The 15,512-nt window shown below is 36.3% G+C and overlaps 2 protein-coding genes across 3 annotated transcripts; both read left to right on the top strand.

Annotated features, from left to right (window-relative positions):
* Positions 1–578: 578 nt before the first annotated feature.
* Positions 579–3,793, top strand: LOC130955497 (receptor-like protein EIX1). Of its 2 annotated transcripts, XM_057882368.1 has the most exons (2): positions 836–936; positions 1,466–3,793. In XM_057882368.1, exons 1-2 carry the CDS (start codon positions 920–922, stop codon positions 3,582–3,584), a joined length of 2,136 nt encoding a protein of 711 aa, XP_057738351.1. In that variant the 5' UTR covers positions 836–919; the 3' UTR covers positions 3,585–3,793. The 2 variants fall into 2 exon arrangements, with proteins under 2 accessions (XP_057738350.1, XP_057738351.1); XM_057882367.1 differs by having other exon boundaries at positions 579–3,793.
* Positions 3,794–9,228: 5,435 nt separating this feature from the next.
* Positions 9,229–10,934, top strand: LOC130955370 (uncharacterized). Its single transcript, XM_057882208.1, has 4 exons — positions 9,229–9,272; positions 9,387–10,094; positions 10,146–10,278; positions 10,386–10,934. Exons 1-4 carry the CDS (start codon positions 9,229–9,231, stop codon positions 10,932–10,934), a joined length of 1,434 nt encoding a protein of 477 aa, XP_057738191.1.
* The last annotated feature ends 4,578 nt before the right edge of the window (positions 10,935–15,512 follow it).

Genomic DNA, 15,512 nt, shown 5'->3' with positions numbered 1-15,512 from the left:
AAGGAACCATGAAGTGAGCTTGAAAGAGACGCGAAGGAAGGTAATGGATAATTTTGTGATAATATGATTATTGATCAATTTTATACTAATATGTCATATTCAGAGATCAATTTATAATGGATTCACTGCATTACCGTGAAGGCCACCCTCAAATTCTTGCTCCTAGAATCCAAATTCAACAAGCTTACTCAGTCAAGGACTCGCATTGTCAATAACAGGTATGCACCATTGTCACACTCACATTACTAATCAAGTGCTTATAATATATTTGTTTACAAATTAATTAGGACATAAATATTTTAAAAAGAGCAAGTAGTCCAACGCAAATCCATGCAGTGTAGCTTTTAGAAAATTGCATGGACATAGACTTTTAGGCTTTTAGCAGTAGCAGCTGACATCTTCAAAATTGTTAATAGTTTATATAATAATTGTTTCTATTTCAAGTGTTAGCATAAGCATTATCCAGATTTTGACTTGGTGAACTTCCCAGAAGATGGTGCATATCAATTTTTAAAACATATTTAATCTGACTATGTTATCAAGATACATATTCTGTTCTATATATAGCTCTAGTTCATCAAACGGAGCTCACAGCCTCACACAGTTAAATTTGGAAACCTATGATGTCCGGTTTTTGGAGGATGGCAAGCACAAAAATCATCTTTGAATATGCTACCTTTTCTATTCTCCTGCTTGTATCCTTATCCTATGTAGCTACAAGCTTTAATGTTAGCACTCTTTGCATCAAGGAAGAGAGAATTGCCCTCCTCAAAATCAGGAAAGATCTTAAAGATCCTGGGAATTGCCTTTCTTCATGGATTGGGAAAGAGTGCTGTAATTGGAAGGGTATAGAATGTGACAATCAAACTGGTCACATCCTAAGGCTTAACCTTCAGAACTCACACATCTGTGGCATGAAATGGTCTCCCTTAAGTGGTCAGTTAAATCCTTCATTGACATACTTAAAACATCTGACTTACTTGGACCTTAGTTATAATGATTTCCAAGGAGTCCCCATTCCAAAATTTATAGGATCTCTTGGTATGTTGAGTTACCTTGACCTATCTCGGGCAAACTTTTCTGGAATGGTCCCTTCTCAAGTTGGAAATTTGTCAAATTTGCATTATTTAGATATCTCAAGTCTAATAGCATCATCAATATGGGTTAGAGATATAAGCTGGCTTTCTCTTTTGTCTAACCTTCAACATCTAAACATGAATTTTGTTAACATTAGCTGCCCATCAACTGAATTGTTTCAAGCTGTAAATATGATTCCGTCGCTGCTAGAGTTACATTTGTCCTTTTGCAATCTTGATACTCTCCCTCCATCACTTCCATTTCAAAACATTACATCACTTTCCATTCTTGACCTCTCTTTCAATGATTTCAGTTCCACAATAATACCTTCTTGGTTGTTTAATATAAGCACACTCACAGAAATAAATCTTTATTTTTCATATCTCAGTGGCCCCCTTAGTAGTAAGTTTGGGAGAGGGAAACTCTGCAAACTTCAGAAGATACACCTGTCAAACAATTACCAGCTTACTGGGGATATATCTGAATTGTTGGAGGCCTTGTCTTGTAGCAACCAAACTCTAGAGTGGCTCTTACTGAGTTCAAATCAACTAACTGGGAAATTGCCTAATTCTTTATGGCAGTTTAACTCTCTGGTGGAACTTGATCTCTCAAACAACTCACTCTCAGGTCCAATACCAGCATCTGTAGGCAATTTATCCAGTCTAGGTTCACTGAACCTGCAAGGCAACATGATGAATGGTGAAGTTCCAGAAAGTATTGGTCAACTAACCAAGTTGTCAAGTCTAAATCTGCTCCAAAACTTTTGGGAAGGTACAATGACCAATATTCATTTCCATAATCTGACAAATCTCATATCTTTCTCTGTATCATCCAAAAATAAGTCACTGGCTTTGAAAGTGACGCATGACTGGGTTCCCCGTTTTCACTACTTATATAATGTGGAAATTCGTGACTGTCAAGTTGGCCCAGCATTTCCTAACTGGCTCAGAAACCTAAAGTCCCTGCTTAATAACATAGTTTTAATCCTAGAAAATGTTGGAATATCGGAGGAGATGCCCCTTTGGCTTTTCAACATATCCTCCCAAATTTGGCAGCTTGATCTTTCTCACAACAATATATTTGGTTACCTTCCCAAAGCATTGAACTTCTCTTCCTCATTTTCACCCATTATTAACTTAGCTTTCAACCAGTTGAAGGGTTCTCTCCCACTTTGGTCTGGTGTGTCTGCACTCTACCTAAGGAACAATTTGCTTTCCGGAGAAATACCAGTTGATATTGGCAAAGAGATGTCACAATTGACAGAGTTGGACCTCTCAAATAACTACTTGAGTGGGAGCATTCCTCTGTCTATTAATAAGATGCAAAGTCTTAGTTATCTTGATCTGTCCAACAACCATTTGGTGGGAGAAATACCCATATTTTGGATGGGTTTGCAGAGGTTGGGAATTATTGATCTATCCAATAACAGTTTCTCAGGTGGAATTCCAACCTCAATATGCTCATTGCCTTCACTTTTTATCTTAGACTTGAGCAACAATAACCTCTCCACAGACTTGTCTTCGGTTTTTCAAAATTGTACTAAATTGGAAACTCTTGTGCTAAGAAACAATAGGCTTTTTGGGTCCATTCCAAAAGATGTCACTAAAAATCTTCCTTTACTTGCTGAGTTACTATTGCGAGGTAACACATTAACTGGAAGCATCCCTGAAGACCTATGTCATCTACCTTTTCTTCATTTGTTAGATCTTGCAGAAAACAGAATATCAGGTTCTATTCCTGCATGTTTAGGAGATGTGCACGGTTACAAACTGCCTCAAACATATTTTATATATCTGATGTATTCATTTGTTTCTGAAGACCATGTACCATACACGAGGCATATAGAATTGGTCTTCGGTGGCAGAATAAAGGACTATATCAACCAGATGGCAGTGCATTCGACCATTGATCTTTCTAAAAATGATCTTACTGGAGAGATACCAGAAAAGTTGAGTGAGCTAGTTCACTTGGGTGCCTTAAATTTGTCATGGAATCATCTCACTGGTAACATACCAAGCAACATTGGATCATTGACTGACTTGGAAAGCCTTGATCTTTCCCACAACCATCTTTCGGGTTCAATCCCACCAAGCATGACTTCAATGACTTTCTTGAGTAATTTGAGCTTGTCATACAACAACTTGTCAGGACAGATTCCAGTAGCTAATCAATTTGGGACATTCAGCGATCCATCGATTTATGAGGGCAACCCACATCTTTGTGGAACACCACTGCCAACTAACTGCTCCTCATTAATGTTGCCACCAAGGGATGAAGAAGAAGATGCAAATGAAGGTGAAGACAAGAGTGAAAGGTTCTGGTTATATGGAAGCATTGCTTTTGGGTACATCACGGGCTTCTGGGTGGTATGCGGCAGTTTGATATTGAAGAGGTCTTGGAGACACGCCTATTTTAATTTTGTCTATGACATGAGAGATAAGTTACTGGTCTTTATTGCTGTTAATATGGTTCGTGCGAAACGCAGGTTTGGATTGGAAACAAACTGAGACGACAACCATAAAGTGTGTACCATAGTAATTAGTTTTCCCTTTTTTTTTTCTTCTTCTTGTGTATGTTGTTTTAAGTTGTGTTTGTATGCGTTGTTCAGGGATGGCAACACTATCCAAATTTGCCGGTACTCACTCCATCTCTACCTGTTCGGGGTGGGTATTTAGCGGGACGGGGTGGGATGAGGTTGGATTTTGGTACTATTTGCTCCGGTATATATATAATATATCATTCTAATATATAATATGTGTAATATATGTAAAATAATTAGTAAAATGATTAATAATATTGTATTATATTTAAAATTTTACTTTAATTTATATTATGTATATGATGATAGTTATATAAATTTTAAAATTTAATTTTATTTATTAGATTTTAATAATTATAAGGACGGGTAAGATGGGAAGGTACCTGCGAAGACGGATTATCGTTCAACTTTTTACTATTCACAGTAGAAGCGGGTCGAATTTTATGCAGATTATTGTAGGGTAAAACGAGTTGGGTATAGCAAAAATTCGTCCCTACCCGCCCCGTTGTCACCCCAGCGTTGTTGAAACAGCAATAGGCGTAAAATATGTAATCCTCTAGTGTTCATCATGGAGAAATGGTGATTAGGTGTGTTTGCATCTCTAGAATAAAATGATAAAGAGCCATAGATAACTAGATATAGTCATTATTATTATTATTATTATTATTATTATGATTACAAAGTATTGGAGCTGTATTAACGATGAGAGCCCGGAGGGATGCGGCGCGGCGGAGGAGGAGAACGCAAATAAAGAGGAGGACCACGATAGGGTCCTGACCGGAATGTCCTAAAATGTGAAGATGGTGGGTGTGGCTGTGAAGGGTCATCATAAAAAGGATAACGAATAGAGAGAGAAGGAGGGAGTGAGCTTAAGACAACAAGAACGCATAAGAGTAGTAGTGTTGTCACTTTCGACCTTGTTTCACACATTTTTGCCATCTCTCTATTCTCTTCTCTCATTCTGCCTCTTCCCAAGCTCTGCCCTTTATAATTGAGTCCTCAATAGTCAATACCAATTATATTAGATATATATTAAAATTATTTATTAAATTTAATAATTAATTTATAATACATATTAAAATTAATTATATTAAATATAAAATATATATTAAAATATAAAACATACATTAAAAATAAATTAAATAATAAATTTATATATAAATATATAATGATTAATTTCTTGCTTCAAGAATCATTTTTATGATTTTTCATATCTTCAGTAACATGTCTCTTTTTTTTCATCATTCTTTCAAGAGCCAATATTCATGAACAACAAATTCAAAAGACATATGCACTGTTCAAGCATACATTCAGAAATCAAAGGTATTGCCACCACATCAAAATAATTAATCTGTTATAAAGAACAAGAAGATTAAAGAACGGGTCCATCTTAGTGATGGCAGCTTGTTCTTCCTCTTGAAGATCTTATGGAGTGCTTGAGCTCCTCAACGTCTCTTCCTTGCCTTTGTTGCTCCTCTCTCATGATTCTTTGATCTTCTCTAATTTCATGGAGGAGGATGGAATGTTCTTGGTGCTCCACCCTTAGTTGTCCCATGTTGGAACTCAATTCTCTTAGGAAGGTGTTGATTTGCTCCCAATAGTTTTGTGGAGGAAAGTGCATCCCTTGAGGCATCTCAGGAATTTTATGATGAGTGGGATCTCTTGTTTGCTCCATTCTTTTCTTAGTGATGGGCTTGTCCTCATCAATAAGGATGTCTTCCTCTATGTCAATTCCCACTGAATATCAGAGGTGACAAATGAGATGAGGAAAGGCTAACCTTGCCAAGGTAGAGGACTTGTCCGCCACCTTATAAAGTTCTTGGGCTATAACCTCATGAACTTCTACTTCCTCTCCAATCATGATGCTACGAATCATGATAGCCCGGTCTATAGTAACTTCGGACCGGTTGCTAATGGGAATGATTGAGCGTTGGATAAACTCCAACCATAAATAATATTTTTGTATTAAAATATAAAATACATAACTATAAATATATTTATATAAATATATAGTGATTGACATTTTTATTTAAAAAAGACATTAATATTTTTATTTGAAAAAGACATTAAATGTAAAATTAACACTAATTATTAATGCCTTGTTTTTGGGAAATTTAACACAAAAGGATTTATTAAGGAGAGAGATTAAATAAAAGTATTTGAGAGATAATAAAAATTAATTTGAAATAAGTAAAAAAAATTATATTTATTCATTATTATTAAAATAAATAAATAATTTTAGATATAATAAACATATAATTATATATATTATATATAAAATTATAAATGTTAATTAAATAAACTAATTTTATATTATTATTATTATTATTGTCTTTTTAACATTACTCAATTAAAATAGTATTATAAGTAAGTGACACTCCATATTAAAAAAAAAAAAAAAAGAAGTTTGGTTATATGGAAGCATTGCTTTTGGGTACATCACGGGCTTCTGGGTGGTATGCGGCAGTTTGGTATTGAAGAGGTCTTGGAGACACGCCTATTTTAGTTTTGTCTATGACATGATCACATGAGAGATAAGTTACTGGTCTTTATTGCTGTTAATATGGTTCGTGCGAAATGCAGGTTTGGATTGGAAACAAACTGAGACGACACCCATAAAGTGGGGAGTGGATCCTCTTCGGTGGAAAAAAATTGTCCAGTGTTTAATCTCATCTTTTATTATTCTCTGTTTCCTCTTTATTTTTGGTCCTAATGTTAGGTAGACAAAAAAAACAGCCAGAACTTACCTTATTTAGTATTTATTAATTGTCGCAACAATTAATGAATGCTAAATAAGACAAGTTATGACTGTTTTTGGCTGATTTTCTTTGGTTACCAAACATTTCCGTAAAATTAAAGGCGAGAGATCACACTTTATTCTCTTAAGTGTTAAAAAAATAAATTGGAGAGTATCTATTTCCCATAAAATGTGTACCATAGTAATTAGTTTTCCCTTTCATTTCTTTTTATTTATGCAGTAATTCATTTTAGTATATAAATAATATTTTTGTTTAAAAAAGACATTAAATGTAAAATTAGCACTAATTATTAATGCCTTGTTTTTGGAAATTTAACACAAAAGGATTTATTAAGGAGAGAGATTAAAGAAAATTATTTGAGAGATAATATAAATTAATTTAAAATAAGTAAAAAAATATATTTTATATTTATTCATTATTATTAAAATAAATAAATAATTTTAGATATAATAAACATATAATTATATATATTATATATAAAATTATAAATGTTAATTAAATAAACTAATTTTATATTATTATTATTATTATTATTATTATTGTCTTTTTAACATTATTCAATTAAAATAGTATTATAATTAAGTGACACTCCATATTAAAAAAAAAAAAGAAGTTAGTGACACTTAAATAGTTAAATTTTTAAACTTCTTTAATAAATTTGTCGTGTTAATATTAAGTTTAACTCTTAGCAATTTAAAGAATAATATTTATTTATATAATTATGTTTATAATAATATAATATCATAGAGAATAATATATATAACCAACATAAGATTAATTTTATTATTTTTTACGTCAAAATTTTTAATTATATAAAAATAAGGGCAATGTACTTAAATAAATTAAAGGAGAGAAAGCTTTATCTGAATGTAACAATTGGAACTTCTTTACGTGCATGTCCTTTTTTATTAGAGTATTACCCTAAATAGGTCCCCAAAGATTTGACAGTCCGACAGATTTGTCTCCCAGAAAAATTAACTAGGTCCCAGGTCCCTAAGATTACTAGATATATGCCATATAAGTCCCCAAGCCAGGTTGAACCGGTTAACACGACACTCTCTCTCCTACGTGGAGGTTGTAGGTGTGACGTGTCAGGTAAAGCAACACGTGTCACGCTCAGGACAGATTAGTCCCTGAACACGTGGCTAAAACGACGTCGTTTTGGGACAACACCAAACGACGCCGTTTTGAGGGGACAGATTCGTCCCCAATTTTGTTCTCTGGTTCTCGAAACTTCGACTTTCTAAAGTCAAATAGGTCCCCAAAAATTTTGTTATAAGTCAAAAAGGTCCCTGAATTTATAGTATATATATCAAATTGGTCCCCTCAAATTAAGCAACTAGAACCATAATTAGAATCAAATCATGATAAAATTATCCAAAGTATGTCAAAATATGCAGTCTCAAGCACATGAAATTGCAGATCTCAAGTATAATTATAGTTAAACAATTAGAATTCGTCAGTAGGTAAAAAAAATGTATCATTTCCCTTTCTCTTTGTAAAATTACAAGTATCCCAAACCCTCACCTAGATTTTACGACCTAACCCTTCATATTCTTCACCTCCATTAACGTTTATCCAAGTTCGTAATGGTGCTTTGACAGTGAGAATAGGGACTGCTTGGTGGTGGTGTGTCGTATATATCGCCATTGTTTGAGATAAGTTAAGTTAGTTTTTGCCGTATTAAATTGGCAGTAAAGAGTGAAGTATGATGAACGTGCATGTGATGTATGTTTAGAATAGATCAAAGACAGTTTGTTGCAGGTGTAGCTTAAATGAGAGATGTGAAGTGGTTACCGATAGATATTTGATAATAACAAAAATAATATAGGTATTTGAATTTTTTATTCTATTATGACGTTGTTGTATTGTGTTGGTTGCTTGGTTAACTTGTGACAGAGTTTTATTTTTTAGTATTTAGATGAGTAAAGACATGGTACCTGTATTTTACCGTAGTGAAAGTTTTATTAGAGACAACAAAGGGGTACTTGTGTACATTAATGGAGAAATAAGAAAATTTCTTCCAATGGACATTGACTTGATTTGTTTCTTTGACCTATAGAAATTTTTCTTGAACTTGGGTTACCATGACCACAAGACAATGTATTAGTATGATCCCCTTTATTGACTGTAATTATACTTGAGATCTACCATTTCATGTGCTTGAGACTACATATTTTGACATACTTTGGATAATTTCATCATGATTTGGTTCTAATTATGGTTCTAGTTGCTTAATTCGAGGGACCAATTTGATATATACTATAAATTCAGGGACCTTTTTGACTTATAACAAGATCTTTGGGGACCTATTTGACTTTAAAAAGTCGAAGTTTCGAGAACCAGGGAACAAAGATAGGGACGAATCTGTCCCCTCAAAACGATGTCGTTTGGCGTTGTCCCCAAAACGACGTCGTTTTACCCACGTGTTCAGGGACTAATTTGTCCTGAGTGTGACACGTGTTGCTTTACCTGACACGTCACACCTACAACCTCCACGTAGGAGAGAGAGTGTCATGTTAACCGGTTCAACCTGGCTTGGGGACCTATATGGCATATATATAGTAATTTTAGGGACTTGGGACCTAGTTAATTTTTCTGGGGGACAAATCTATCGGACCGAAAAATCTTTGGGGACCTATTTGGGGTATTACTCTTTTTATTATTATGTAATCCGTGGGAGCTAACCACGGTTTCCTATTTACATGTAAACAGTGCCAGCTTGCAACGGTTTATGAAGGAGAAGCTTTGAAGGTAAACCGTGGTAGGTCACTACGGTTTAAGAAGACAAAAATATGACCAAAAAATCCTATAGCCAGCCACGGTTTATGAGGAGAAGAATTCTATATATATATGAGCGAGATTGAAACTGTTGAAGAGATCATTATCACAGAATGGCAAGTGAGGAAGAGAGTTTTCTTGTCTTAGTGCATTGCTCTGAGAAAATTAAAAAAAAAGCAAAAATATGGTGTGAAGTTCACTGACAGAGAACCATTGAGTGTATTCATCAGTTCATCAAGTACTTTATCAGATATAAAGAACAGCATCTTGCAGAAGCTTGAGTTATTTGGGAGCAAGTGGGTGAAGAAGCTATTCTATAAGATTCCCATCGCAGTTGTCTCGACTGGTGTTAAGTATGATACGTTTGTGCTAGCGGCTGATGAAGATATTAGGGTTCTGTTTCATTGTGTTAGGAGTTTTTCGGAGGTCAGAATACACGAGCTGTATGCGAAGTTGGAGGTTGGTGTCGATAGTTCTGGGGCATCAGCTCCAGTTCATAGCTCGACTGCCGTAGGCGGTGCGTCTAGTTCGATGCCTGCGGCCGGACCATCTGTTCCGCAGGTCGCATCCCCTTTCTTCGCAGCTGATTTAGATCGAACGGAGGCAGTTGGTTCTGTACCGTTGGAGAATCCTGGGGTCTGGCAGCATGCATTTGAGGCGGATACCGGTAGTGGCATGATTCATGATGTTCAAGGTTTCGGGGAACCTGATCGAGTAAAGAATGCAATGCGGGACGATGACTCTGACCAGGAGCCTGTAGATATCATTGGGGACAGCGATGATGACACAGGTGCCAATCCACATGCACAGCACGAGCCTTCAAGTTTTGGCACACAGCAGTACCCTCCACACTTCTCCACTCTGAACTTGGAGGCTCTGGGTCAACAGGCGGACGGAGGTGCTACAATTGGGGGTTCTTCTACAGAATTTCAGATTGGGTAATCATTCCAAAATAAAGATGAAGCTGTTCTTTGTGTGAAGGACTATAGCATCCATCAAGGTGTTGAGTACAGAGTCTTGGAATCGGATCATCTGAAGTATCATGGAAAATGCAAGGAGTTCGGCAAGGGTTGTAGTTGGTTGATTCGCATATCGCTTCATGCACGAAAGGGCACTTGGGAGGTTAGGAGGTACAACGGTCTGCACACTTGTTTGGCGACCTCTATTTCCAGTGATCATCGTTAGCTTGATTACCACGTTATCTGTGCAAGGATTTTTCCGTTGGTTAGGACGATGCTGCGGTTACGGTAAAGGTCTTGCAACAAGCAACAGAAGCTGATTATGGGTTCAGGCCTACTTACAGGAAGGTTTGGATGGCAAAACAGAAAGCAGTAGCACAAATATATGGAGATTGGGAAGAGTCGTATGCCGAGTTGCCACGTTGGATGCTAGGGGTACAGTCGACCATGGCTGGGACAGTCACTGTGTTGAAGACCTCTCCTGTTCGACTTGGGGATCAGGTCGATGAGTCAACGGTGTACTTTCATCGTCTTTTCTGGACATTTTCACCCTGCATAGAGGCCTTCCGGCATTGCAAGCCCCTCGTGAATATTGACGACACCCACTTGTATGGCAAGTATGGAGGCACGTTACTGTTGGTGATAGCGCAGGATGGGAACTCGAACATCCTCCCGATAGCCTTCACCCTTGTAGAGGGAGAAAATGCGGAATCATGGTTATTCTTCTTGTCCAACCTACAATCGCATGTGACGCCACAGGAGGGTATCCTTGTTATCTCTGACAGGCATAATGGCATCAAGGCTGCACTTGAGGCTTGAGGCCTCCGAGAATGGTTGACTGCCTCCACGTGCTTTTCGAGCGTACTGTATTCGTTATGTGGCAGCGAATTTTAGCCTTAGCTTCAAGGGTAAAGATGCAAGGAGGATGCTGGTGAATACTGCTTATGCAAAAACTGAAGCAAAGTTTTATTACTGGTTTGACATCATATGAATTGAGAATTCGGCCATGTGTGACTGGGCCAACCGGATGGAGTATGACAAGTGGACCCAACACGAGGATAGCGGTAGACGGTTCCGGCACATGACAACCAACATTAGTGAATGTGTGCCTATACGCCGACGCCGATCCACTCGCCTGTTGTCCGGTCTGTCGGGAACCTGCATCCTGGGAGGTGCATGCGACGACCCTCTGTGACGAGCCTCCTCGGTCAAAACAATCGGCCTAGGATCATGAAATGCAACATCTGGGGATAGGAATCTGTGGGCCACACGGTACCACCAGTCTAAGTACTCAGCTGATGGACCGGGGTCAGCTACTCGATCGATCGGTATGACTAAATCAACCCGGTTTTCCCAATGCAAATGCCACTCTTGATAATATTTGGGGAATCATCGATCTCCACCCCTTCCATCCTTCGCATGGAGCCAATCTATATTCAGAGCCAACTGAGGGAGATGCTGAACACCGTCGAACTGCGGTACCACCCTATCCACCTGATGCCACTCAATTGCAGCAAAATATATCAGGCTAGTGACCGCCGTTCATAGCCTACGGTGCTCGTCAACTAGTATCTCCGGATGAAAACAGCAACAATCTCGGGAGAAGAATAAGGCTCCCACACGAACTGTATCGGAGAAGGTAACGTTAGGTAAGACCATAAGAGTAAACATGAACGACTACTTGTAAGAGTAATGACTACACGACTCACATCGTGGACACACAATCTATCCAAAGAAAGGCGTGCAGACACCACTTTTTGATCCCCTGCATCGTTTCTTGGTAGATATGTAGCCCACCTACAAGTTTCATTGAAAGCATGTCATAACGAATAACAACACATGAAATTGAACAAGTTATGGACCGAAAATAATAAACCATACCTGGATGCAAGCGAAAACCCAAACACATCAAAACCACTAGGCCTCAAACTGGGAAACCTTCAGAAAATTCAAGACTATAGAAGCTGTAGTGGCCCGGCCAAGTTAACAACGTTTCTGTTTGTCCTACGACAAAGACATCTATACAACTAGGCCAGTGCCGTCGAGCCCCAGCTATATCTACCCAAGTCGTCTATCGATGCCAAATAAGGCAACCAGCGAAGGTGAACCCGGTTTGCATTCTTGTCCGCAAACAGTTGAGAGGACAACAACATCAGAATATAAGCACACGCGTATATACGCACGGTCTCTTCACTCGCGTCTGCTGGAAGAACCTGAAACCTCTCATGGAACCATGTGTAGCACACCGTCATCTGCTTGACTTTATTCTGCGGCGGTAACTCGCCAAACAACTCACAAAACCACACCCATGCGGGTCTTTCGTTCTCCATCAGATTCTCAAAGTCAGTCAGGCACCCACTAACGGCCTCTCCATCGATGGGCAAACTCAGCTGATATGCCATATCTTGCAAAGTGATGGTGCACTTCCCAAACGGCATGTGAAAGATGTGGGTTTCAGGACGCCACCTCTCAATGAATGCGCTAAGTAGAGGCTCATTAACCCGGAACCACTGACTGTTCAGCCTAGCGAGGTGATACAAGCCAGCGGTCTCCAGATAAGGTATAATACGGTCGTGTAAAGGCATATTCTGTTGTCTCTTGACACCGCTAATAACCCTAGTAGGCTGCAAAATGTGGGTAAGAAAATCCTCAACATACGACCAATACTAATAATAGCAAATATAATTTAAAAAACTTATTATACACCCACATTGGTTTTCTATTTTTACTAATAATAGTAATCAAAATAACAAACAATGGCAATAATAATAATAATAATAACAATAGTTACTAACAAGGATAAGAATAACATTAATATGAATAATAATAACACTAATCCTAATAATAAAAAAATTAACAATAATAACAATACCAACAGGAATAATAATACTAACAACTTCCACTAATAATAATAATAGTAATAATAATAATATTAATAACAATAATAATAATAACAATAATAATAATAATAATAATAATGAGAATAATAATAATAATAAGAATAATAATAATAATAAGCTTGTATAACTAACCTCTTCGTCGATGTATCCAACCACGTGCGCAACGCCATTTAATCGGTACAGGCGAGCTTCGTCTTCCATAGCTCCACCACCCAACTGGTTAAAAAACTCAAAGCCTCCCCCTAAACCTCCAAGGCTCCCCGGATTCTCTCTCAACCACCCACCCTAAAAAATTTTGCCTTCCCACAAAAGTGATCTGTGATGACTTACAGCGGCTAATGAATTTATACTACTTCATGCATAAACCGTGGTAGCCAGCAGGGTTTCATGCGCACAAGGTTTCTTCATAAACCATGGTGACCAGTCACGGTTTCTACCTCCAAAATTCAAGTGTAATCCGTGCTAGACTACAACGGTTTACCTTCATTGTTTCATGATGTAAATCGTGCCAACCTACAACGGTTTATATGTAAATTTAAAACCGTGGTTACCCACCACAGTTTACATATAAATGCAATCAGGACATGCACGTAAGGAAGATTCAATTGTTGTATATACGTAAAACTTTCGTTGTTTTATTTTAATCAAGTCAATTACCCGATTAATTATTAATTTAGTAGATTAAAATATATTATAAAAAATAAAAAAAGAATATTTAATAAGATATAAACTATATTACATTTTACAATTTTAAAAAATATTGTAGTTATTTTTTAAAATTATTTTTTACTTTTAAAAAAATTATTATTATTATTATTATTATTATTATTATTATTACATTTACGGTGACAAAATTTTATTATTATTTTATTTATAAAATCTCTCTAGCTCTCGGTTATCAATGATTTTATTCTTAATATATATCTTTTATTATTATTATTTTTAGTAATTTATTTTATAAATAAAAATATTAATAATCATAATTGTAGATTTATTGAGTTAACCATAAGAGTTGTTGTTAGTGTTATTAGTTGCAATGCTGCCAATGCAATGAAAATTTGGGATCAACAGCATTACTCGACAATTAACTACGCCTGAAATGGTGCGTTTAGAATCGAAGGCTTAAAACTCATCGTCTTCGGTCCTTAGTGGTGGTGGATCTGAAATTCTACAACCCCTCTACCAGATTCGCAACCCTTTGGCGAATTCAACAGTGTTAATCATCTTCGATTATAATCTCTCCACTGAGACTTAGATCAATCCATATTATTCGAGTCGCCACTACAAAAAAAATGGTGCTCACGTCCTCTGCACGTGACTACGTCAACCGCGTGCTGCAGGACATCTCCAGCATGAAGGTCCTAATCCTCGATTCCCAAACGGTACGCACCACGATCTCAACGAATCAATTCATTTTCTTTGATATAATTCTTCATTTATTGTTTCAATTATGATATTGGCGTTCATTTTTCCATATGATTGTAAACTCGTAAATATGTGTTGCTGGTTATGGTGTTGAGCTACAACATGGATGTGAAATGTGAAATTAATGGTGTAGGTGAGTATTGTGAGCGTTGTGTATTCAAAATAAATTGATGGATGTGAAATTTATAAGCCACATGACAAGAGAGGTACATAAGGATGGCAAAGTGGGTAGTCAAGACCCACCCCAAAAACCAAGGTGGATTAGTCTGTCTTGCAGAGTAAATTGGACTCAAAATTCTAACTCATTTCATTTTATGGTGGGTGGGTTGACGGGTTAGCCTATTTAATTTTTTTCTAAAAAAAATAATTAAAAAATAAATATAAATAAAAATAATAAAATCATTATACAATTTTTTCATTATTTTCTTTTAAAATTTTAACTTTCATAAAATTATTTAAAATAATATCCATTAATAGAATATTTTTATTTTAAAAAACAATTCACATCATTTGAACATATATATATAAAAATATAAAATAAAATTAATTAAAAAAATAAAAAAAGTGAAAAGGTGCATTTAAAAATTACACAATTGTTAACTTTTAGAGAACTAATCCCTCTTTTATTAAAAAAAAAAAAACTTTGGACTCAATGGGTCGGCCATCCCACCAAAACTCGAACGGTTCCGCTACGTTACCAACAGCATATCTGCCAACTTCTGCCAACTCTTATTTATAATTGTGTTTTATGGAAGTGTGTTCATGAATGTGTCTAATAAAAATATCTTTTTTATAACTGTGTTTAATAGAAGTGTCTTTATAGATATATTTTCTTGATGTGTCTCTTTATATATGTATTTAAAATATATTAATTATTAGACACATCTACAAACACACTTCTATAAAATACAAATATAAATAAGAGTGGGCAGAAGTTGGCAGATAATATGTTGGTAACCTATACTTTTCCAAACTCGAACTAGCAAATTTGGCGAATTCCGAATTTTAACCCAATCCATCCTTTTTGGCAAATTTGACAGATTATCCCATTGGACCAACCCGTTTTGCCACT

The sequence above is a fragment of the Arachis stenosperma genome, chromosome 10 (genome assembly GCF_014773155.1).
Source record: "Arachis stenosperma cultivar V10309 chromosome 10, arast.V10309.gnm1.PFL2, whole genome shotgun sequence".
In the NCBI taxonomy this organism is placed as follows: domain Eukaryota; kingdom Viridiplantae; phylum Streptophyta; class Magnoliopsida; order Fabales; family Fabaceae; genus Arachis; species Arachis stenosperma.
The sequence above is the reverse complement of the archived record's forward strand: the minus strand, read 5'-3'. Positions and strand labels throughout refer to the sequence as shown.

What these genes read in the sequence shown, in the direction of transcription:
- LOC130955497 (XM_057882367.1), top strand. Translation starts at nt 621, where the DNA reads ATGATGTCCGGTTTTTGGAGGATGGCAAGCACAAAAATCATCTTTGAA.
- LOC130955370 (XM_057882208.1), top strand. Translation starts at nt 9,229, where the DNA reads ATGAGCGAGATTGAAACTGTTGAAGAGATCATTATCACAGAATG. An exon ending in TCTACAGAATTTCAGATTGG is followed by an intron (nt 10,095 to 10,145) that starts GTAATCATTCCA and finishes GAAGGACTATAG; the next exon opens with CATCCATCAAGGTGTTGAGT. An exon ending in CACGAAAGGGCACTTGGGAG is followed by an intron (nt 10,279 to 10,385) that starts GTTAGGAGGTAC and finishes TCCGTTGGTTAG; the next exon opens with GACGATGCTGCGGTTACGGT.